Raw genomic sequence first — 25,607 nt, 5'->3', positions numbered from 1 at the left:
TGCCAAAGCACAAACCAAGAGTTTCAGTTTTCACTCTGTACATTAATACTAACATGTCTTTCAGATAACTAGCATACTTATTGAGGGTGGGCCAAGGGTAACCCAGGGGCGTCGAGTGCGGGATGTATTGCAAGAGATGATAAAGGAAACCTGATTGCCAAAGGTTTACAAAATTTGGGAGAAGGTACAAATAATGCTGTGGAGGCAAAGGCTGCTCTCCTCGCGGTTCAATTGGCAGGTCTGTTGGGTACCCCCAATATTCACTTAGAAGGTGACTCGCAGATCATCATACATGCTATCCTTAAAGGCAGAGCTGAAAATTGGAAAATTGGAAAATTGATAAGGATATCCAAGAAATAAAACTTCTACTTGCTACTTTTCAAATTTCCAGGTGTCTCACATAAGGCGGGAAGGGAATCAGGAAGCAGATGATTGTGCTAACCAAGCTTTTGAAATCTCAGAAGGAAAGACAAGAGTCATTAGATTTGGCCACAACCGTCAAGTATTTGAAAATTTTTGAATTCAAATCACCTCCATACTTGGCAAGTTTCAGATGTGAAGTGATAATCGGGGTGGAAATGTTTGTTTTTCCTAGGGATAGACTTATGGTCGTTAATAGGACGGCATATTTATTGCAAAATGGCATCCGTTCTGCTGGAAATTATTCCAAATCCCACTATGATCTATGGTGATGCGTGTGGCCCTGCTGGCTTTAACGCACTTGACAATGTGGCAGCGATCCATGGAGATATACGGTTTGGCAGAAGATGGGGAGCTACGGTTGGCCGAAGATCTACATGGTGGTACACGAGAAATCCTTTCGCTTTTTAAAAGAACCGTGTCGAGGTGGATTTTCAGATCTCGGAGGAGTGGGATTTTAAATGCTAAGCTTTTGATCATTAATTGATCTTGGGTGGCGATTTGTACGTAGGATGGCAAGTCTCTCATAAGAAGGCAATTGTGGCCCATTGTTCGTGCTGGATTAGTCTACTCCAAGAAGCTGCAGCAAAGTTGCTCTTTTTTCTGCAAAACAATGGAGGTGAATTTCTCTTTAAGGGCCTTAAAGCCAATGGTGACATTTTGGGGGCCGATCTCGGACGAACAGCTATCAAATATTTTCTGCTTCGAGGACAGGGACTTCTTAACACGGGTAAAAATAGTGCTCAGCGAAGAATACTTGACTGCATCCTTCAAATAGCATAGCAATATCAATGTGGCTTCCATGTTCACAGCATGGTACTTTGAGCTAGAATCGAAGGAGATTGTACGTTGGGTAGTGGAGAATTGTGTCCGAGAAGATTGGCAGGGAGGACTTGAGAGCTTCCTAGAGATGGCGAGAGCGGGACAAGGTTTTGCTTGCCCGGGGTGAACATGGCTCTGTTGACGTGTCTAAAGTCACGGAACTACGACTTCATCCGGCCAACGTAGAATAGAAATACTAAGAATTCTATCCTCTCTTGAGATAAGGAAATCCCTAATGCTGTGTGAATTTGATCAATGGGGATGACCTCAATGTTTTGGTTGTCAGGTCTTGACTGCATGATAGCTTAGTGGTTGATGTGTTTTGCTGGAAACACAAAAGGGGACTTACAGTTAGACGGAAATTGTTTTGTACAGGTTCCCTAAAATTTGCAATCCTATATCATCTGATTTAGCCTCTAATTGATGCTATTTCAGCTTGACTGGAGGGTTTCTTTAATGAAAAAGGAAAAAGGAGAGAGAGATAAAGAGTGAATAAGAACAGCTAACTAATTCTAACTAAGACGGCATATTTCAACACAGACAGAAATCTCAAAATAACTAGAAATTACTTCACCAGCTAATTAGCACAACTAGGTAAAAACCAGTGCAATCATCTAAGGATTTCGAATTTTCAAGTTTATTAGATATGAATGATAGATTCTTACACCTATTTATCCAAATCTAATAACCGAACTTAGCACAAAAGGGGTTCAGACTAACCATGCAGAGGAAACAATAATCAACTATTTCCTAATGGTATGAACTAAAATTTTCCATCAAATATATGCCTAAATAACTGTCTGAAAATAAATACAGTTGCAAAAATATAAAATAAATGGAGAAGAGGACCATGCACTCACAGTAGAACAAACACAGCTTTAACTTCCATTAAATCCTATATGTATTTTGCCAGAGTTTTTGCAACAATCTTTGTTTTTTCTCCTTTTACAAAGAGGAACTAATTCCTTTATATAGAATTCCAAAAACGGATGAATGGCCAAGATTAAACTTAAACAAGTGGGTCAGATTCATCCTCTACAAAAACTGCCCATACCCATAAATGGGAGGCAAAATATCAGCAACAACAAAAGGAGAAACAATAACTACCAAAAAGGTAATTAATAAATACCCAAAAGCTGCTCCAAAAAGTGCACATGCACAGAGCTCAAGATTTACAACTGTTTTGGCAGTTAGAAATGAACTTTATGCCTAAAAAGTGTTTTTTTAAGATTTTTAAAAGAAACTTGCACTTTATGAAAGCACTTTCTCTTTTTCTACTATAGACCCTTTTTCCAAAAATTCATCCTCGTTGTGCAAATACTCCTTCCAGATGTCCCGACCTATTGCACACTCTACCTGAACATATTCTTGAAATCTGATGCATAGCTGGAACAGCACCATGCTCTGGGGCATGGGAGGATGGCGTATTTTATATTGCATACCCTCCAAGTGGCGATCTACATGCTTTAACCCATCCTTCCAGTCAGACCGATGAGCCTCAAAACTTAGGATGTCTGAATGTAACCCACTGGCAAACTCTAGGTCCTCCATGGAGAATGCGATCTTATCAATTCTCAATCTATCCTCCCAATCTGGTTGCACTTGATCATCGGACAAACTATTTTTCCAGCCCAGAACCATGGATTGGAGGATCTTTCCACCAAGATCCCTCATGTTTTTCAAAATTTCCTCGCATTCCTCCTACTCTTTATTAATAGTGTCTTTTGTTTCATTCTTCATGTTGGCAGTCCAGTACCATTCTTTAAAAACGCTGATGTCATAAGGATCCAGGATAGCGGACAATGTGGGAATCTGCGTGTGGGTCCAAAAAAGAGCCCTCATGAGGGGAAGAATTGTACCAACCACCTCATGAACCCTGAAACATTCCTTTTTTACCTTGAACAATTTGACCAGAATGGTCTCTCGGTGGTGGGCCATTTCCTTTACATCTTCAATGATATGCTCTCCCTTTTCTTTAATGTCTCGTATCCATTCCTTGACAGCTTTGGTGGTATTACGTACTCCTTCAAACTCTGTTGTAGTCTTTTGTTCCAGGTGCCAACGGGGGAACATGGGATTCAGGGGCATGTTGCAATGGTTTTAGCACGTGATCAATATATCCCTCAGCTTGCTCAGCACGAACTCGGTACATGTCCCTCTCAGCAGTCATTTCGTCGAGTTGTCTGAGCATATTCTACACGGAATCCTTGAACTCTTCTCTTTCTTGCTCTTTGGTGGCTCACCCTATCGGGATGGTTGCAATGCTATAGTCGGCCAATGCAATTTGATCTGCTGGCTTATCGACAGGTGGGGTAGCGATATGGATGATGCGGTTCCTCTGCTCATCCTTGGTGATCCGGGAGTAGGTCTTGGGCTTTTTCTTTCCTTTGGACTTTGTTTCCCCTATGCGAGAGAAGATATCCTCCAAGTTGATAGGTGGCTTGGCGGCTGCTTTCCGCTGTGCACGAGCAACTAGCCAATCTTGAGGGATGGTCTGCCTAGATGCTATGGCCAGATTCATACTTTGCTCCTTAGAGGTTTCAAATGGCTCGCTGCCTATCTGCAATTGATCTGTCATAGAAGGAGCAAATGCAGTATGCAGCCCTTCACTCATAGCTGAGTTCTCCCCTACCTCACTAAACAACTGTCGGGTATCCCCTTGTGATGGGTGCTCTTCACTTATGTAGGGCTCGTGGGTCTCATCCCCCTTTCGTTCTCCTTCGACGGTGGTGTCATCTTTGCCGATGCTATTCAATTGTAATTCATGCCGACTCCCCTGTGTGAGCTCATGCTCACCAACCTCTTGATTAGGCGGAATTTCTCCTTCCTCAAATCGATTTCTAGGTTGATCGGAACCAATGATCCTGACCTCTGCATCTGGCTCACCTTGTGCTGGAGGATTATTAGCCTCAAATGCATCCACATCTCTCTGGGAGGGTGGAGCAGGTATATAGTCAAGCTCAACTAGGGCATTCTTGGAACTGGGGTCTTTGGATGACGAACTGACTTTCGGCCTTTTGATAGGTATCTTTTCCCTTCTAGTTCTTTTTGATGCCCGAGTCCCTCTATTAGCTCTAGCTTTCTTCCTCTTCTTTCCGGGTTTCTCAACCTCTTCTTTCGGTGCACTTGAGGTTCCCTCATCTTCAGAAGATTGGGAATCGAGATTGCCAATCATATGGTATGTAAATTGAATTCCTTCATGGGTTAGTCTCTCAATCTGCTGGGATAACCAATGATCGGTATACCTTCCTGGAGCTGCCATAACTGCCTCAAAATCAGTAATCGGATCTTGAGACCAATCAGTACCCGGCAAGAGGTATTTTACTGACTCAAACTCTTGGACCTGCAAGCAATTGCCAGAATCTATCACCTGATCTGGGACCCAACGGTACTCATAAAGCCGCATTTGTTGCACACTTAACCTCGAATACTCACGTCGTCGGACCTCATAGTCATCGGAACAATTGCTCCAATAGTCCTCAATTGATGCCTTCACTCTGTAGCGCCTGCCATAGGCTCTTTTTGCCAAATTGTCATGATCAAAACACTTCCTTGGGAAATGTTCTTGTAGGCCATAAGATGCTAATTCAGCAAGTGACTCATCAGCTTGTACCGAATTCTTGAAATGCACATCGAGGGCACCCAAAATCATAGGGAACGTGAATCCGAACTGCTTCTTATCTCTAAGTAAGCTACCCGTTGGGTGTGCCTGCCTTGCAACTTCCATAAGGACTATTTTATCTGTGGGATAGCGTGGAAGTCGGAATGGAGCTCCCTCAAAGCCGGCTATCCTGATATAGGTGAACCTAGGGAATTGAATAAACCATGCGCCGTACTTTTGTACCAAAATGGTAGCCTGCTCTGAGAGCCTTATGTGCAATCCCCTTGCATCAACTTGACTAGGCACATTGTAAAGGCGTCATTGACACGCTCGTATTGACCAATTGCATAAGCAACGTTGTTCTTTTCTCTTTGAGCAATGTCATAGTAGTGCAGTTGAGGGTAGCATTCATACACCTTGACTTGATTTGGGCCATTCCCGATTTCACCCTTCTTGATTAATCCTGTCAGTGGCTGGTGTCAAGCAAACATGTAAATCAGGTAGGAGGTCATGGTGAAGTACTTCTTTTCTTCAAGTTCGACCAACTGTGTATGGATATTATCACTGATGATCTGAGCCCAGTCGAACTTGGATTTCCCAACAAAGACCTACTCTGTAAAGTAGAACATCCACTCTTCAAAAAGGTTAAATTGAGGGAGTCCCATAACCCGGCTGAGTAAGGTGACCATATCACCATGCTCGTTATGAAAGTCACTTCTGGGGTTCTTTTTACTAATCCTAATACTCGGAGGCCTTCTCTCCTTATACCATTCTTCGTTTATCAATGTCCTGCATTTAGGTAAGGTTCATGTCGTAAGCAACTTGTGCCTCATCTATAGTTGTAGCAATGGGATTATCAGGAAATGGGATGTCAAATGCATCCCCAATGGCCTCAGGTGTGAAGTCAACTAGCACCATATTTTCTAGAACCACTAATCTGGTCTTTGGCTAATAATATCGGGCAGCCTCAACTACTAGCTCATAATTTTGCACGAATGGAGGGAAACTTGCTACCTGAGCGATACCACTTTCTATCATCCGCCTAGGCTTGCCATAGGCGTTAGGAGAATATACCCAGTTTCTGAAATCCTGAATGTCTATGTGGTCCAAATCAGTATCACCTATGTTCTCCCATATGCTCTGGACTTTTGACTCCCTCACTCCTCTTCGATACTGGTACTTCATCTTCTTGCCTCTGCGAGGAATGTCAGATTTAGAAACCCAAGATGTTTCGATTGCACCAGGTGTTTTTGAGGATTCTACCGCCGATTTAGGCATTTACCCTACACAACCGGATGCAGATTACGAGACGAGATGAAGGAAGTGAACAGGTTATTCAAAATAGAGGATGATGTTAGCACACAAGGATCAATGGGAAAAACCGAAATTTAAAGAAAGTACAATGCTTTAGTAAAAGAGCCTGCTTATCAAGAAGCGAGATGCTATGAAATAGGAAATTAAACTGGATTGCTTAAATCTGCAATTTGGAGCGAGTTCAGTTTTTTCAAAATGTTCAAAATTTCCCCAAGTCTGAATTTTACATTTCAAGGTTAATTTTCCCGACAGGTTTTGCCTTTGCGCTATGTTTAATGTTTCAAATAGAGGACCAATTTTGCATAAATAATGATTTTAAAGGAGACAAAAACGAACTTCATTAGCGAACAAGGTGTTTATCCCGCGATCTCTCCAAACTTCAGGTTAGAAAAGCTTTGTGCAAGTTCAGCCTACAAGGCTCTTTTGTAAACTCTGAAAACGCCCTCCTTGCGCTTTTGGACTACGGAGGGGCTTTGTAAATTGCACGGGCCTAATATCTCCTCCCCACACGATTTCTAGCTGGGAGAGGCGCTTGGCAAACCCTTTAAGTTGAACGCCTTACCTTGCTTCGCATTTTCAGCCCGGAAGGAAGTTATAACGCCTTCTTCACGCGATTTCGCGTTTTCGGCATGGGGAGGGTTTTTGTGAACTTCAAATTATGAAAAAATCCCTACTTACCTTTTCGCGACTTCGGGCAATTGGTCACTTTCGGCTGAAGAAACCCTTCTACGCAACCTTGATCCTCGACTCCATTTTCGGCGCCTTTGAAGGTTTTGCGAGAGTGCAAACTTTGATGCAATTCTCTCTTAGCCCCCCTTATCGGGCTAAAGTAACCTTTTGAGAAGTGTTTGATTTCTTGCGATTTAACTCCCTATGGCAATTTTCGGGTTAGAAGCAGAAGATGCAAACATTTTAAAGTTTACATCTATTTAACGTCTTGCGATTTTTGCTTAACTCGCGATTTTCAAGAAAAAGGGGCTTTTTGCAAGCCTTTTAATATTAACGCTTTTAACTTGTATTCCGCCTTTTCGGCCTGAAGAAGGCTTTTTGCAAATTAAAGTTTCGCGATTTCTGGTGTTTGCCCAATTTCGGGCCAAAACGTCTTTTTGCAAGCTTTTAAGTTTGTGATGCCTTATCACCATTGCACAAAATTTGGCCCATAAGCCCCTTTTGAAAAGTTTTATCATTTTGACATTTCCCCTTGTTTAGGCGATTTTCGGCCTAAAAGGCGACTTTTGCAAGCTTTTCAAACTTTCGGGGCACAAGGCCATTTCGTGAATTTTTGAAGTTTATAATGCCCTACTTCAATTGGTTTCTGCAATTTAACTGTTTTGCCCATTTTCGGGCTGAACCCTCTTTTGCAAACTTCGCAATTGGCCCTTAGTGATTTTCGGGCTGGAAAGAGATTTTGAAAAGTCTCAAGTTTTCACCCTTTACTTCATCTTTCCTACTGGTGATAGAGCTCATTGCTCCACTGCCACTTGTTGGATACCAAAAATGGTGGATAAAAAATTCAAATTCGAAAGTCAGCAAGACGAAGGCTGGAAATTAAAGAGGGGGACCCTGTCGGCGACACGGAGTGTGTGCAACACACAACAAGCTCCATGTGAGCAAATTCATCCCACCTTTGCACCCATTTCTGCTATGGAGCGCAGATAACAAGGAAATTAGGCGAGCGTCAGCCCAGGTGGGGATGACAGGGATTAAAGACAATCTGAAGGCATTGGAGGCCCGGAGCCTTAGACAGGAGTTGGAGAAATGGGGCCAGTATGACCAGAATACGCCATTTGTGGATACCACTTCTTCCTCGCGTCGAAAGTGAGGTCGACCAAAGGGTGCAAAGAAGAGGAGAACCCAGTCGCTTTGGATTGGCTTCCCCCCAGAGCAACGTGGTGATGATGTACAACCGAGGCCAAAAAACAAGCAGGGGGAGCCTCCAGACGACAAAGGCAAGGAGATCGCGAGAGTCGGGTAAAGGGCAATGTGTAGGCAGTTCTATTTTTTGGAACGATAACTGGGATTTTGATTTTTGTAATGTCTGTATGTGCTTTTGCAAAGCGGTAGGGCTGTGAAACTGTTTCGAGGGGCAGCATATGGACATACTATATATTTTTGTTTATATGGGTGGTGAACATTCTCTGCTGTTTCTCTATAAATATGTAACACTTTTTTGATATGAATACAAAAACAACATTTACCGACCAAAAAAAAAACTAGCATACTTATTGAAATTTGCCAGTTAAATTCAATGGACACTCACCTCCCAACCATCCTCAAGTTCAAATTCTGTGCCCAGGTAATCATTGACTAAATCTAAACAATCAAGTTTGCAGTCACACCCTGGGCAGAGCCAACCTTCATCACCAGGAGGAACTGCAATGATCAAATCAGCACATGTTGATTAAACAATACAATTTTTGTAAAACTACTTTTCTATGATATTTTTGACATGCATCAAAAGAACAAAAGTAACAAGTTTAGAGCTAAGAGATTACTGTCTTCAGTTGCCAGAGGAGGCTCAAGGCATTTCTGATGAAACCCACGATCACACGCCCCGTCACAAAGGACAATGTCATTATCTGGAAACAAGTCTTTTGACCTACACTTTGCACAGAAAATCTGCAACCATTGTTGTGTGATTAGCATAACAAGGACTGCCACTACCATTTCATTAAATTGAAACAGCTACCAAATACTACAAACAAGCACACAGAGCTCACTACTATGCCCACATACATCCTCACTATTCACTTGACCCTGTGAATCAAATGCAGCTTCTTCAAGAACTCCCTCTAATAACAAGGTATGCAGCTGGTGGAAACCTTCACGAATTTGAAGCTTCAACTGCGAAATCTTTGATGCAGCTTTTTGAAGCTCCTTTTCTGGTCTAATCTTTTCTTGACTGCATGGAAAGCCCATAATAATTTTAAAAACTTATGCAAACCATAAGATGTGAAGGCATAAGCAATGAATTTATTCCAATCGGGTCTTAATTCTACAAAAAATAACAATCAATACCATGATGTAAATATTAAAAATGATAAAGAAACAACAATTAAGCAGATACACATAAAAAATAGATAACCCATGACATTTAGCATGCAAAAACAGCTAACCAGATTGATCATACATGGTAGAATCCTGGGTACTTACCAGTAATAGTTTTTTACTTTTGTAACGATGCTAAAATTTAAAATGTTTCAAAATTGAACTGCCAACATGGAAACTTTTCAGATTACATTGTTTCCTATTTCATTCTAAGTACTAATCAACATTTTCTAGTTTTTGAATTTTCCTTACTTTTATCATGCATATCCCTGACACTGGTAGTAATAGATGCTGGGTCTACAATAATTACTAATATGATCATAAATTTGCCAAGCTTTGTGATATAAACATCATTCAAAGCATATTAAGGCCAACAACATAATATACTAACAAAACAATTAAAAAGCACGCTAGAGTCCTTTTCAAAATTCTAAAAGAAAACAGGGCCATGACAGAAGAATAGTATGCTTGCTAGAAATTGCATCTCTTGTAATCATCCAAAACTCAGGACACTTTGTCATTTTTCACCATATATATCTACCTTTATAAAAATGTCAGTCTAGATGAATGTCACAAGCTAGGAAGACTTGATTATGAGAAAGATTCCATTTTTAAGTGCACTGGAGCTGGACCACTGCTGGGATGGGTAAGCTTCAGTGCTTAACCCCCATGAGTATCACCTATATGTAATGACTGCCAAGTAAGCTATTCATGCTCATGGGATGATTTCTTGTGATCCACTATTCATAAAATAACCAATGAAGATTGACTCAAAACTATGCAGCTATATCTTAAATATCATATCATATAAATAAATGTATTTTATTTACTTAGAAAATGGCAGTGTTTAACATTCCATGATCTAGCTACTGCCACTCATTTGTGCACTTCATAAAAGATTTTATGGACTAAATTTATTATTTAACATTGTCGGACATTCAATATGACCTACACTTTTTAATTTAACTAGGTTGTATATTGAAGCTTTGCACTGCTATGTTCATCAAGGCAATTTTATTCTGGGCTTTTCTTGGAATTTATATCATTATGCCGATATGTACCTACTATTTACATCACATTATGATAGACTTCACTTTGAGCTCATACTAATAATAGATTGACAGTTAAAAGTTTACATTGATTACAAAACCAAATTAAAGAATGGCCAAACAAATGTGTTGACAATTTTACCACTGTAAATTGGCAGTTCTGTGAGGGCGGCATTTAAAAATTGCTATCTAGGTGTTGCTTGGAATAATTGAGAACATTACACAGCTAAAACACTCCAATGGTGTGATACATTTCTGTTTTACAACAGAATTTTTGGATATTTAATAAATATAAAAATAAATACCCATGAACAATTAAATTAAACTAAATTTATAATATTAACCTACAAATTAACATTTGCCATTAAGTATCTTCTAATGGAGGTCACAAACTCACTGCCAACTTACTCCCTTCAACAATCCTATAAAGTTTCCTCAACAAACAAAAAACACTCAATGGGCTAAGCATCCAAATGTTTCCACAATACCAGGAAGAAACAAATTTCCAATTAATAAATCACACATAATATCTAATAGTTTGAAACGAGAAAATTTGAACAGAACCTTACAGTTTACACTATATACATTAAAAATAATAAAAACTGATTGCAGGTTTCATATGCAAGTATTGGGAAGAATGCCCTTGGTTAGTAAAATTAAATAGTAAGTGCATTTCATTAGAAGAATTACAGCAAAAATTAATAAATAAACATGTCTTAATCACATGGCAAAGGTAACAAATAACTATTTTTCTCGACTTCTGTTGAAATTAATAATAGCCTACTTTGTGTTCAAGGGGGCAATTAGTTTTTAATAAAGCTTCCAAGTCATAAAGATTGAGCATCCACCCTTCCATTGAGACTGCCAACCTATGAAGCTTTTGCACAATTTTGATTTTTTTCATATTCACTTTATTGAATTTGGGAGATGTAGCTTTCATACAAGTTTAGTTGCTTTTCAATATTTTTTAATATTTATTATTATAATCATTTTTCAACCAATCAATGACTCACCTAAAAATATGTAAGATCAGATGAAAACATTCATGAAATTACCATCCACTGCACCAGAGCATGAGAGTAATGAAACCTTCTAAATGATCATGATATTAAAAAAATCGCCTACAAAACACAGACACCACAAGGCTAAATGCAGGATAACAAAAAGAAAAATTTAATAACTGCTGCTACAAAATGGAAAACAATATTCATAATTTTAACCCTTAGATTTAAAGCTTTGAATGCAATTTATCTATTCAATTTCAAAACAGAATGCTTCCAAACTTATGTTTTTACAGATATGCAGTTCTGGATTAGTATCTTAATAAAGGAAACGAAGGAAAGAATTAACATTAAGTGACAACACTCTAATGTGAAAATATGTTATATGCACAGAATTAACAACAAATCAGAAATATTAAATGATATTCAAGGAAAGATGCAGAAGAAAGATATTAGAACTGAAAAAGATAAGTTTACTAATTTGTGTTTTCTAAATGGCATATTCTCAAGGGAAAGCATTGCCCTTCCACAAACTACATGTATACTATTTTCATGAGATATAATGACAGGTATATCATAAATAGAATTTTAAAAAGCTGTGAAGGCTAAAACGACTATGAAAGCTGAAAAATTATGATGAGTAACAGTCAAAATTAATCTCAAGACATTTGGCTCAGGGCTCAACCCTCTCTTGGACAACGGCTACAAAACTAATGGCACTCAGCTGTACCATGTGTTCTTGTCAATTGATGTGTCCCCAGGAAGTTTTAAACTCACACCCAAGTATGTTTTGAGGATGGAAATACGGCAACAGATGTCCCACCCCTGTACCCATTCTCTGTGTGATCGAGGGGTCATACCGAGGAAGTCTCCTCAATCTAAAAGACATTTCCCAGAACATACCACTGTAAAACAGGTTTTTAGGTACAGCCTACCATCCCTAACATCTCTATGACATCCTAGGGATGTTTACACATCCGCTGCCTATTGCAGTTTTGGAAACAATGAAAAAAACACTTCAAAAGAAGGAAAAGAAACTAAACCCTTTAAATTCCAAGCTAAACCTTTGTTATTTAACTCCCAAAACTGACAAGCACCATGAAGATCCATGTGGCCTTGAAGGCCCACTTGCACCCTCACTCTTGTTTTTTACAACAAAAAACAAAATTGTTTTGTGCTGCGCCCAACAGAAAGTAGCGTCATTTCCTGATTTAATTCTGGTTAACCAAATTCCATTTCTACTTTTGGTTGGCCAAGTAAATTGAATTTTGGGTAACACTCCTATGATACAAAAAATTTCAATTGTATTTAATACTTCTAAATTGACAATTGGCATTGAATTAATTATCAGCTTGTACTAAGTTATGTATTTTAATTTAATAAAACAATTGGTGAACCACTGAACACAAACCAGCAACATAGATAATAACACTGGAAAATTATAAGATCAAAGATTTATGTCATGTTTCGACAAATTGACTGTTGGTTCTCTTCTTTCCACTTAATTTTAAGCTATTTTTTATTTTAAAATTAAATAATAATTTGTTAATATTTTGAAGTCTCAAATTTTATTGGTCACCAAAATCTATAAAACTTTTTGCCATCCCAAAAAGCCTGTCCTCACATTACCAAATTGGCCTACAGGTATCTCAAACCCTGGGAAAGTTGACATTAAAGATCAAGTAAGGTTTGGTGTACTCTTAATTGGCACCACATCAGATCTGCCCAGATTGTCTCACGCCACTTAAAAAGTATGATCAGTGTTTAGTGGATATCAATTGATGTAATTAGAGATACTGCAGACCTACGGAGAGTGTTCAAAAGCACCATGGACCATTAAATGAGTCAGCACTATCAATTTGACAATTACCATGAGAATGGACTTGGCAGTATTACTAGAATTATACATAGAGAATCCACCTTAATCATGGAGTCAAGAACTAAAACCAGAAAAATAAACTATGGCTGAGCACTGTTGTCATTGAAGATTTTCATATTTCAACATGTTGGGTACATACTAAATTGACCACCCGATACAAAGATTTGTTGAAGAACTGATGGAGCATCAACCACGTGTTATGTCCCTTTTCTGGGATTAGATCATTAGAGACATGGAGAAGACTTCTAGCCTATTCAGATTTCCCATTGGCTGAAGGATAAAGCAAAGGAATGGTTAATAATATTATTCTAAGTTGGAATTGGTAATTTCCAATTTAATGAGCAACTTAATAGTATTATTATTATTAAAATAAAATGTGTTTTTAAACACTAATATTAAAAAATATTGTATACTCTTGGAAGGAAATTTATTCATAGGCCCAATTTGGAAGGCTGCTTAAGCGGGGTGCTTAAATTCATTGTGGATCATCTTGTCACCATGCTTTTTTATGCATGTCTTGTCATCATTTTGCAAATCAACATTTTAAAAATTCTAATGCATGTGGATAATATTGTTGACGTTACATCCAGCAATGCAAAAGCTAAGGAGATCTGCAAAAGACGATAATGTCATGTTCCCTTTTCAGAAAAGAAATATGGAAAAGATTTCTAGCCTATTCCCATTTCCTGTAAGGCAAAAGGTTAAAGCAAGGGAAATAATTAGTAACATTATTTTAGTTTGGGGCCAATAAATTCTACTTTATTAGACAACTTAATAATATTCTTATAATTAAAAAAAATGTTCTTAACCACTAATATTAAAAAAGTATTCTTCAATACTCTTTGGAGGGTAATTTTAATTCATGGGTCCGAATTGGAGAGCTTTATAAGGTGGTGCTTGGATTTATTTTCGATTTTTATCAACAATTTTGGGGACAAAAACCCTCATCCCTCTTGAAGTGATTCCACCCAAGAATTACATGTGAGCTGAATTTGATGACTTTCATACACATTTTCAAATTTGGGCGATCGGATTTGCAAGCCAAATTGATGTTCATTATTTTGGAGGGTTTCATTGCTAATTTCCAAAGTATTTCTTGTTGTCCCACCATCATTTCACCTCTAAATATTGAGCACCGCATCTAAGTGTTGCCATCAACATTTCTTGCTAAATTCAAGGTTTGCACACGTTTTGTTGCTATTTTGGAGCTGATCACCTATCATTTGTTGCTGTTATTTCATCAGTTTTGGAGTGCCAGCCTTTCAAGCATATTTCCATACCATTTTGAGGGCAATTGGACTTCACCTGATGCTATGATCTGCAAAAGGCAGCCCTCTTTACTGTGTACCATCATCACAAGGCACCGTTATATCAGATTTGGGCAAAGTTTGGGTCATAATTCAACATTTATTTGCTAATTCCTGCATTTTCCAGCTGTTGCAGCTATTTTCTAGCCATCAAATCATTCTCCCAGGTCAGCTGCAACTCTATACCAGCCAACCACCGTATAATATTGGGTGATTTACCTTTTTGGAAAAATTACTACTGCTGTGTGGCTTCCTTTCTGTCATTTTCCAGCCACTGATTTGCATTTTCAAACCTAGCTGCAGCTATACAAACCTGATCCATGATTTCCACATTGATTTTCAAATCGTACAATAGCTGTACCAGCACTCAAAGGTGCCATACCATCACATTTTGACACATTTCGCTCCTTGACATGTTGTGTGCAGTTTTGACATTGTTGTAATTTTCAAATATATTGTTTCCAGCATTTGTAATTGGTTCTAGCAGTTGCAATATGAAATCAACTTTTGAGGGTTTTAAATTTAGTGTTTGATGAAGAACAATTCTATCACAAATATCTCAATCGAGATCTGAATGTTACTTGGCAAGCTAGATTTTGTATCAGTCATAACCAGCAATCGTATTTGATGAATTTTGGCTCACACAGTTTGGATCCACCAATAATTGTTGCTTGTGAAGTTGTTTTTCCACATTTGAGGAGCTGAATGGAAGTTTTCAGCTTGTAGTTGTTGTAATCAGCACTAATTCCCATTTTCAATTTGTTGTTCCAGTTTTGTTGGTTTCCTAAAAAATCAGAAGGAAAAAAATACAAAAGAAAAATCAAGAATTTCAAGAAATTCTAAAAAGGGTACCTTACAACATGTGTCTCACCCACAACAGGAACACATCTATCGCACTTTGAAGGAGCCTCGGAGAACAATCCAAACATTGCACAAGCAAGATACCTCCTCATGGATGGCAAAAACACCTGAGCACCTATCTTCTAAAAACACCATAGTTAACAAGTTCAAAAAAAAAAATTCTTTGGGAGGTTAAAAAATTTGAGAATCAAGAATTTTCAAAAAAAAGCTATAAAACTTCTATACAATTTGAAAATCTAGTCCAAATTGGACAAATCTAGTAGATAACAAAAAATGCAGATTCGACCAGAATGTGTAACTGTGAAAAACATCATTGGTCACCAATAGCACACTATAGAAGCTACAAGCTTCATAGAAGGATTAAATTTATCTTTTGAACTTGGAATCATTTGCATGAACTTGAAAGAGAATCACTCTTAGTCATTAGAGGGATGCACAAATGAGGATTGTCCAATTGGAGATTGGCTAATATTTTTTGCAAGGCCAAAGCATCAGCTGTCCTTTTTAGAGGATAGATTGGCTGGTCCCTTGCACCACTTACAATATCCCAACACCCCAAGACATGTTCTTGAGGGAAAGGTTGAAGCAAGAAATTGATATTGCAAAGAAAGCCCTTTTATTGACACATAAATCAATGACATTATCACAAGTTTCGTGCACAACCTCTTCATCCTGACAAGTTACAAAACTATCTATTCAATATTAACGCATTATCCTCTCAGTCTTCTTTCATCATCCCAAATCCTTTATATGGAGTAGCAAGCTTCTTTCTTTTCACTATTGTGCAGCAAGCATTACTAATTATGTGGCATAGAAAAGGATCATGGATGAGGCTCATGGAATGGGCAGTATATATAAGTTCTCTATGGGAGCTGCAACTAATGTCTGAGAAAGGTATACCATCAAATTATTAATTTTGTTTTTTGCCTCCTAGAATGTGATGTTTTGTGTATGATTTGTATGCTCCTTCCGCCATAAAATTTGAATGACATCCTTAATGTGGTGATTATCCCTCGCAATTATGATAGATCATTTAACCAACTAGTTTGGAAATGAAGTAATGAGTGTGGGTTGAGAGATTTCATGTGAAATGCATTGTGAGGGATTTGAAGTGAAAAGAAGATCTACAAGGAATGAGAGAAGAGGCATCCCCTAGCACAAATGATTATCTAGTGTTTAGCATAAATGGTTATATTGGCATTGACTTTAGTCTTGTTATTCTTTACTTGGATAGGATCTGCTGATTTTTATTAGTTTCACTCTGACAAGTACATGTACTCGAAACTGCACTTGTGAGGTGTGATGGTGCACTACGGGAGTCTAAAAGAACTCAGATGTATGTATTCATTAATGCCAAAAGCCAGTACATTCAAAACATAACTTTCTTCGACAATATCTGCACACTGAATAGGAAACCAAGTACATATATATAGGTGTCGGTGTTACCTCTACCTAGAAACAAAAATTGAAACCCTGAGACTTCCCGTGAACACTCTTTTTCTGCTAGCTTTGCCATTGCTTTCTCCTATTTCTCCTCCTTTTATCTTTCATCCTCTAATAGATACATGTGAGGATTAACCCCACTTTTTCTTCATATGTTGGACGTCTACGGCACATGAGAGATCAAAAAACCCTAACCTTTGATTCAACCAAACACATGAAGTGAGGCCCATCAAATTAGATCTCGGCGATTAAAAGAAGGCATGGTTGGACACCTATGCAAGTCAATCATGTCTGGCATTGATGATTTCTAAGTTTGAGTGCACTGCAAGAGGAAATAGCCCACAAAATCAGCGACTGAGGGAATGAATTTGCTGAAAAGCTGCCTGCAAACATTAAATGCAGTATAGGCATCGTTTTTTACTTGGGGAGTCTTGACATGATCATTTAAATCCCTTTTAGAACACCCAAGAGTTGCAATCTAGTGGTTGGCGTTGTTATCAAATATCAAGCATTAATGGCGACCCTGCATTGAAGACGCGCCAAAGATTTGTTAAATTTATCACTTTCAGATTAATCTAAACCCAGAAAATCAAAATTTAATTACTAATTAAATTGATTAGATGAAGGGTTTGTTATTTTCCAGATTTAAGCATAACAAAGAAAGGAACAAATAAACACAAGACAAGGTTACCCTAGGAAAACCTCCTAGGAGGAAAAACCCAGCCAAAAGATCCTTAGATCTGATTATGAATTATGTTCATATGAGGGTTACAACACTTATCTCAAGTACTTGAAGATGTTTGATAATGTCTTCCACAAGACTGCACTTTCATAAGCATCAAGGAGTCACATCTGCACCTTTAACCCTTCAAACAGCAATCAGGTCAAAACCCTAGGTTGGTAATGTATGAAGTTTGTTCTTTGATTGACTGCAACTTCAGTATGCCCTCCTTCACACCAGTTCGCTCTTCACATAAATGAATTTCACGCTTTAATTGGCAGAAGTAGTTCGCTGATGTAACTGAGGTATTTCGCTGTGATGGCAGATCTAATATACTTCCTTTAGCTTGCAATGGCAGACATATGTTTATTCCTCCTTAACTCGCAATGGCAGACATATATTTCTTCCTCCTTAACTCGCAACTGGCAGACATATATTTCACATTGGATCAAATGAATAAATGAATGTGTGTTTTGTGTTTTGCAAATTATCTTTATTTATATGAGCATTTAACCCATATAACCCCAAGTCGGCCTTGATAGAATATATGCATTTTGGCGCCAAGTTAATTTAGTGTGGCGTGATACATATGTGGCGTGGAGTTATGGGGCTGATCCTGTCTTGGGGGCACGTCACCCTTTTAGGATAGGACCCAGTCCTATATGGGTTCGGATGTTGCCTTAGGGCAATCCGAACCCTCTTACCTAGTTATAAACAACAAGATTTAATTCTACAATAAAATCTTATCACCTACACCGTCATCTTTTGAATTACATATGACTATTGAAGCCTAATGACCAACTGAAATGAAAAATTTGCATTTATTAAATGCATCTTTACAAATGGGAATCATCCAAGGCCATACACACGAAACATCTGTTTGCATCTAGTCATTCTCTACAAGTTTGAATTTGAGTTGTTGATCATCACCATTTAGAACAAATCAACGATTGTCACAACTTTGACTAAAATTGAATATCTTGTCGAGTTTGTGTCGAGTTTTTTTGTCCGACTCTCGTTTCTATGGTCAAAACACACTAAAACTGCAAGCTCGAGCTCTCCACAATACTCTGAAAACGCTTACCAACTCTGAATAGCCAACAAGAACTCCAACAAAGACTAACGAGAAGCACAACTAACTAGGTGCAAGAAGGGGATATTACATATGGAAATTTGGTTTAATCATATTTGGTATTTTTGTGTTCTTGCATATTTTGTGGGGTTATTCTACTAGTTTTTTGTGTGTCTATATTATGACCCATATGAAATTTATGTAGAGTTTGTTGAGCTCATTCTATTATTGAATTATCCTTGTTCTTATAATGTTCCCAACTGTATTTTTTTATTCTTGACAATTATTAATTATACAATATTATTGCATGAAACCCTATCACCTTTTGAACATTGGAAGCCCAAATGAGAAAGGTGAAAATAAAGGATGAAATATTAAGAATAACATTAAACTCTATATTGCAACCAAATTGACAATTTTAAACTAATACAATGTTGGTTCTAGTAGCAAGCCTCCCAAAAGAAATACAAATTTAATAACAAATCTGGCCAAGAAACACACAGATAACTAATACTCAAATACGCTTGAACTAATTATAATTTTCAGAAATTCCAAAATTTTATCAAAATATATATGAAATGTTGCTAACAAGAGACGAGAATAAAATATTGTATATTGCAGCAAACACCAACCAGTACAGCACCAGAAGAAATAATCCATACAGGATTGTATGACCAAAATGGACTCACTCATTATCAGCAAGTGCAACAAACTAAATATATTTTCCAGCTGCTAGAATACCAACAAGATCGTATGGTTGATACCCAAAACCTTCACAAATTGTACAATAGTATGTAGAGGTGGTGTGATAGAAACCACAAAGATACAACACCCAAAATACGGTTGAGTTAGCTACTAATATAAACTCAACAATGACTAATGAATACATCAATCACAACAATGAACTCGACAATGACTAACGAACCCAACAATTACTAATGAATACATCAATCACAAAGGAATAAAGGTACAACTGGAACAAAAGTCATGGCTGACATTATCATTATCCATCGACCCTTTATGATAATCAACCAACAAGTACAACAAACTTTGATAACTGCACGGCAATATTGTAGGCTAGAAAAATCTTATATAGTAATCTCCAAGTTCGATAATATTTGACTCGTGAGTACTCGACAAGCATTTGAACCATGGATTCCTCCTTTCAATCTGCCCCTAAGAATGTTGTTCAAACACCCTCAAAAGAGGAAGACTAGTTTTTAGTTCAAGTACACACCAACACACATAGCTTATCACATATCTGATGAGATTATATATTAATTTGTTTATTTCTATCAGTTGATTAGATGGGGTATTGGCTAGGATGTAGTCCCTAGTATGGATAAGAGGGTCAATTATGAATCAGCATTCTTTTGCAAAAACTCTCAAATCAATAAATTATCCAATCTACAGGTTCATGATCCTAGAACTACCCAAAAGTTGGAGCTCATTCTTACTCTTGCTTTATTTACAAATGGGTAGGGAAGTCATAGTTATCTTGCATTTATAGAGCAAAACAAAAATATGAATTTAACCAGACTACAATATGATAAAAACTAAAAGAAAACAAAAAATCAAGAAACTTTTATACAAATCAGCATTTGATATGCCATTAAAAATCAAAATGGCATTCTGACATCACATTTTGAAAATGTTAACCTTATGAAAGTTTGGCTTGAAATTTCTAGCCAGTTAAATAATAACAGAGAAAGTGAGGACCCATACAGCCATTTAGGAGTTCCCAAATTTAAGTCCTAAACAATCCATTTTGGCTAGAACACAACTGTTTAGGAGTTCATAAATAAATATACTTACTAGTTCGAAGCTTACAAATTTTAAGCATTAAACTTACATAATGTCTACCTTGAAATATTGACCTAACAAAGGACTAATACTTTGCTTGGTGAAGCAACTTCCCCAATATTTTAAAATGCCCTAGGTCCAAGTCACTAGAATATAACATAATTTTTGAACCAACAAGGCACTTTTTGCTCAAATGGTAGAGAACTCTACCAATATTTGGAAGGTCTTGGGACCAATTCCCCACCAATCCATTTTGTCTAGACATTAAACAATGCTGTTTGAAAGCTCAAATATAAAATCATTTGGCTGGGTAAAGCTTAGAAATTAAAAATGTTAACCTTATGAAGCATTTAACTTGAAACCTCAAACCAGCAAAAGATTGACAGCTAGTCCATTTTAGCAAGGTACTAAACACAACTATCTAGAAGCTTGAATAAATATTTATTAGGGTGCATATAGTAGCATATAAGTAATGTCTTATGACTAAGATGATAAAATAAGGGGAAAACACTCAATGGCATGCTAATGATATGATGACAAATAAAGAAATCATGTTCCTTTACATTGACAGCATTTCATAGGTTATATTTATTCATAAAAGAAATTACCAATATTAGGGAAATTATATTCAAGAAACTGAAACTAAAGTTACAGCCTGATTGAACATTGATAAGAAAATCATACGTGAAAAATATCAAGAGGCACAAAGTCATTAGGGAAATAATATTTAAGAAATTGGAACAAAAGTTACAGCAAAGTACAACCATAAGTGAGAAAAACCAAGAGGCATTCAGTCACAAGCAGATAAAGTATCGTCTGTAAACAAAAAGTACGAATATTTAAAAAGCAGTTGTCACTGCACCCTTCCCAAAAGTTCTTCTGCCTAAGAAGGATAGCTTTTGATATGCAATTCTATTGACTGCTGTGAGATTACTTTCAGCAAGCAGGCATCCAAATACTTTGATAGAATGCTTGCACAGAAGACACTAAAACATGCTGATACACAATGCACGAGTATGCAACTAAATGCCAAGCCAAGCAAGTAAATACAAACAGTGAAGAGAAACACAATCAGAAATTAAAAAGTGTCCATCCTGCAAAATATGTCAATCGGGAATTTACACATTTGGTGGAGCTAATAAAACTTTGTGGAAATAAGTCTGAAGATATCTGATGTTCCACATGAACATCATTAGATTTATTTTAATTTTCAGAATAATAGTTAACCCTAAGAATAGGAAATGACCTGAGAATCCTCTGGAATTAAAACAAAAAATTATCCAAAATATGCACATTTTCTACAGGAGACAAGACAAAAATCAGGAGGAAAATAATAATGGCAATGAGCAAACCTTTGGCCTTTCCATCCTTCACTAGAATATGCATCAATCATGTTTTGCTCAAAACCAATTCGAAGCAAAAAATATTTTACACGCTTTCTAATTCTGGATAGTTCATCATGTTGAATGTGTTTTCTCTTTTTATTCTTTCTTTTCCTTTCTGTACTTTTCTCTGCACTGCTTTCCAAGGCATTACCATCACTTTTACAAAGGGTCTTCTCATTTTTATTTGATCTTGGCCTCAGTACCCGAACTCCATTTGACAACGATCTCAAGACATATTTTTTCCCAGCGGGTGGTTTACCCTTTCGAGCTTTGGTAGCTGACTTGCTAGACTTTTGATTCATATCCTTTTCCAGTTCAAGTTCTTCCGACTCCAAATGATTGGTTTCAATCAAATTAGCTGCTGTAGAATCATTTTTTTCTCCATCAGATGGATGATCTTGCTTCTTACTTTTCTGGTTCCTCTTTCTCAGAGTATCAGGTGTTTCAGAGGTGCCTCCATTGGCCAGATTAGACTTTTTTCCTGAGTTATTAACTTCCCTTAGAACCTTTTTTGTTTCACTGGAAGCTTTATGAACCTTATCTCTTGCCATTTTAATGCTAGAAATGGTTAGAATTGAATCGTACTCCAAAAATGTCCACTCCTCATCAGCAACAGATTCACTCTCAAAATTTATTCAAGGAGAGGAGACATGCTACCTGTCATATACATTCAACACTTGATATCAGAGCCAAACAAACATATCAGCTGCCATTACAAATAAGAGTCTAGAGAAAGAGTAGCAAATAGGGCTCATTGAACTTATCAGTTCTACAAATTATGCAGGTGAAAATTCTTGGAATGTTTATTATAGACAACTTAATTAAAATAAAAAAGGCTAAGATTTCAGAATGCATTAAATTTAAATATTAACTGTAAAGATCTATACTATGGTGTGGCTTCTCTAAATCAAGATCTTGTCATATATAGCTCACGTTTTGGATGAATAAGCTATCCTTAAAAAAACGCATCTAGATGTGAGATTTCCATCGTTTACATCCTAAAGAGAACAAGATTCCAATCTTTGCCACTTGAAGATCCTATAATCATACACATGTAGAACAGAAAAACGTCTCTAGCTTCTAAGATATAGATGCACAAAATCTGAAAAAGTGAAGCCATATCTTATCCTTTGAAACCAAAGTTAAGACATACTGAAGGAAGCCATATCTTATATTTCGAAGTTAAAAGTAAGGTGGTAAGTCCACCCACCTAACTAATTTGAATGTATCGAAAGCATGTTTGCTCATTAAGAAGGTAAAAATGTTACCCCATGGTGTGGATGTCAATCTCTCTCTTTGTCCAATATTTTTATTTTATTTTATTTTTGTGCAGCCTAATATTTTTTATTTTTCATACTTGCAACAGCTTCCTTTCTTTTACCTTTATTCTATTATCATTATTTGTTCTCTCTAAAGGATCAGATCTAGGGACTTAGGCATGAGAGGTTAGTTTCACCTTTAAGTGTGACAAACAAGGGTTACCTAAGTCCCAAGGGATTCTGATTGTGTTGTGCCTAGAGACCTATTAACCGGGTTAGTATTATCAAAAGGCCCTAGGAATGCACTCTCCATTATTATCTAGACACCTTAATGATATATGAAACACTTGTTCCTAATCCTGTTGATATTATCTATGGGACCCCCTAAAGACATGGCCTATATAGACCTACTAGATCTATGAAGTTGTAGTGAATATAAATGTTATTTGGTTTTTGTCTGAGGGAAATGCTAAAAAGGAGATGTTGCCTTATTTTTGAAGATGTTATACATTTTTCTTGAGCCTTCATCAACATATTATATTGGCCGTTTTAGCATCTCCCTAGGGCATATTTTGACCCTATGCCTATATATTATGGCCTAGCCCCAACCTCTTAAAGATTTCCCATTCCTTGACCATTCTTCCCAAGAACTTGTCCTTTGTTTGGTAGACTATTCTTTCCTTTTAGTTTCTTCATAATATTTGTTGATTCTCCTCATAAGTTTGTCAATTGCATTATTTGTCAAACATTTTGAATGTGGAAACAAGCACAAAAACCTTTTGCATATCATTAAAACTGTTATGCCCAATTAAAGAACATCAAAACCCTCCCACAAGCTACATCTCTATACTAAGTCACAAGGTTTGAATTCAAATTCAAAAACTATAAAGTTCGGATAAGTTCGACAAGGGTAAAAAAATCGAAAAAAAATTCCACATTAAATTCGCCTTATATAAATTTGATTTTTCAAACAATATACGTAATGTAATTACAAATCCACAAAATTATCAGAATAGTTGAACATTGTTAAATAGATTTGCAATCGTAAGTGGTTTTTTTTTCAAATACTAAATTTTGTTTTAATAAACATAAAAATACAAATTGAAAATATTTTTACTTTTAACTTTAAAAACAAAATAAAACGACTAAACTTTATTTTTAAAAACAAAAGATAAAAATATATTAATTTTTTATTTTTAACTTTCAAAAAATAAAAAATACTAAATTTAATTTAAAAAATTAAAATTTATCTAATATTTTTTATTCATAAACAATTATGTAATTTTTTTATTTTCAACTCTAATAAACAAAATAAAAGTACTAAATATATTTTTAAAAATATTTTTAATTTTTCAACATTGAAAACAAAATAAAACACTAAACTTTATTTTCAAAACCATAAAATAAAAATATTAATTGTCTACTTTTAACTTTAAAAACAAAATAAAAAATACTTAATTTTATTCTATTTAAAAACATATGATTAATAAATAAATTAAAATAATAGTAAATATAAATATTAATATCAATGCTTAATATAAATTTAATACAAATAAAATAATAAAATATAAAATCATTGTTTGAAATTTAAATAAATATAAAAAACTTAAACGAAAAACGTAAACTTAAACTACAAATGTGACGATGGCCTTGCTTGGAGAATCCCGATGAGCAGAGGTCCCCGTGAAAATTCGGGGATGCAAGGTCAGAGGTTGTAACGCAAGGCAATGCGGGTCCATTGAAAATTCACATGGAAAAGAAAAATGTTGAATACAGATTTATTCTTGTGGCAAAAATTATAAACGTTTAGAATTTTAGTGTGAAAAGGAATCGGTAAATTTGATTTTTCACGCCCTCTTCAACACAGCTTTCCCATCATGAGACATAAACTCATCCCTACAAACCTCAATCCCCTATAGTGTAGACAAAAGAAGTCCGTTGTGCCCTAGCCGTCGGCAACGAAAAGTCTGTCTTCAACCAAAAACACTATTAAAAAACCCTAGAAATGTTTTATGGAAATACTTTTTAATAAAACTAAAGTCACCCTATTTCCGTACGAATTTTCAATCAAATTTTAATGAATTTCATGCATTTTTTACAAGTTCACCAAATTTCGAACTTGAAGCCGAAAATTCAACAAACCCTGTACCATAGCCTCTATATACCAATTTAATTTGTAATTTACTCAAGCTATGCTTGCAAATCTACAGATAACACCTTTAATTGTGTATATTGTCAATTCAATGGAAAACCACTTAAACCTCTACAACTGTAAACTTCTATCTACATCCTTTATGTTTGTTCCATAGTGCTCATTCTTAAGCTAATGCACATGCTCCCATATTAAAAATACTATTAGTATGAACAAAAGAATGTAATAAAACAAAAAAACGTGCAACACATGCATAGAGTGCTGCACTATACAGATTCAAGAAACATCTTGTTACAACTAACCCAATCAAGAGCTGCAACCACCCTACAACAACCTTATTAATGACCTATGACTAACCGCCAAATATATTACCTACAACTTTACAAGAGTTAAACATACAATTTATTATAGAGAAAGGTATGCAAAATGAACATAATGAACATGCTCTGCTATGGAATTCTCAACCGGTC

The 25,607-nt window shown here is 36.5% G+C and overlaps 1 protein-coding gene across 6 annotated transcripts in view; it reads right to left on the bottom strand.

The window, feature by feature from the left end:
- LOC131041027 (homeobox protein HAT3.1) overlaps nt 1-25,607 on the bottom strand; it is a 171,382-nt gene that overhangs the window by 104,270 nt on the left and 41,505 nt on the right. For all 6 annotated transcript variants that reach the window (XR_009104958.2, XR_009104959.2, XR_009104960.2 and 3 more), the window contains 4 exons: nt 21,694-22,383; nt 8,894-9,059; nt 8,653-8,776; nt 8,418-8,530 (listed from right to left, as the gene is read on the bottom strand). Coding sequence is in view for 3 of the 6 variants with exons in the window: in XM_057974010.2 (XP_057829993.2) it covers nt 8,418-8,530; nt 8,653-8,776; nt 8,894-9,059; nt 21,694-22,277 (987 nt within the window). In the remaining 3 variants the exon portion in view is untranslated. The remainder of the gene's footprint in view (nt 1-8,417; nt 8,531-8,652; nt 8,777-8,893; nt 9,060-21,693; nt 22,384-25,607) is intronic.

This window comes from Cryptomeria japonica, chromosome 3 (genome assembly GCF_030272615.1).
Source record: "Cryptomeria japonica chromosome 3, Sugi_1.0, whole genome shotgun sequence".
In the NCBI taxonomy this organism is placed as follows: Eukaryota; Viridiplantae; Streptophyta; class Pinopsida; order Cupressales; family Cupressaceae; genus Cryptomeria; species Cryptomeria japonica.
The sequence above is the reverse complement of the archived record's forward strand: the minus strand, read 5'-3'. Positions and strand labels throughout refer to the sequence as shown.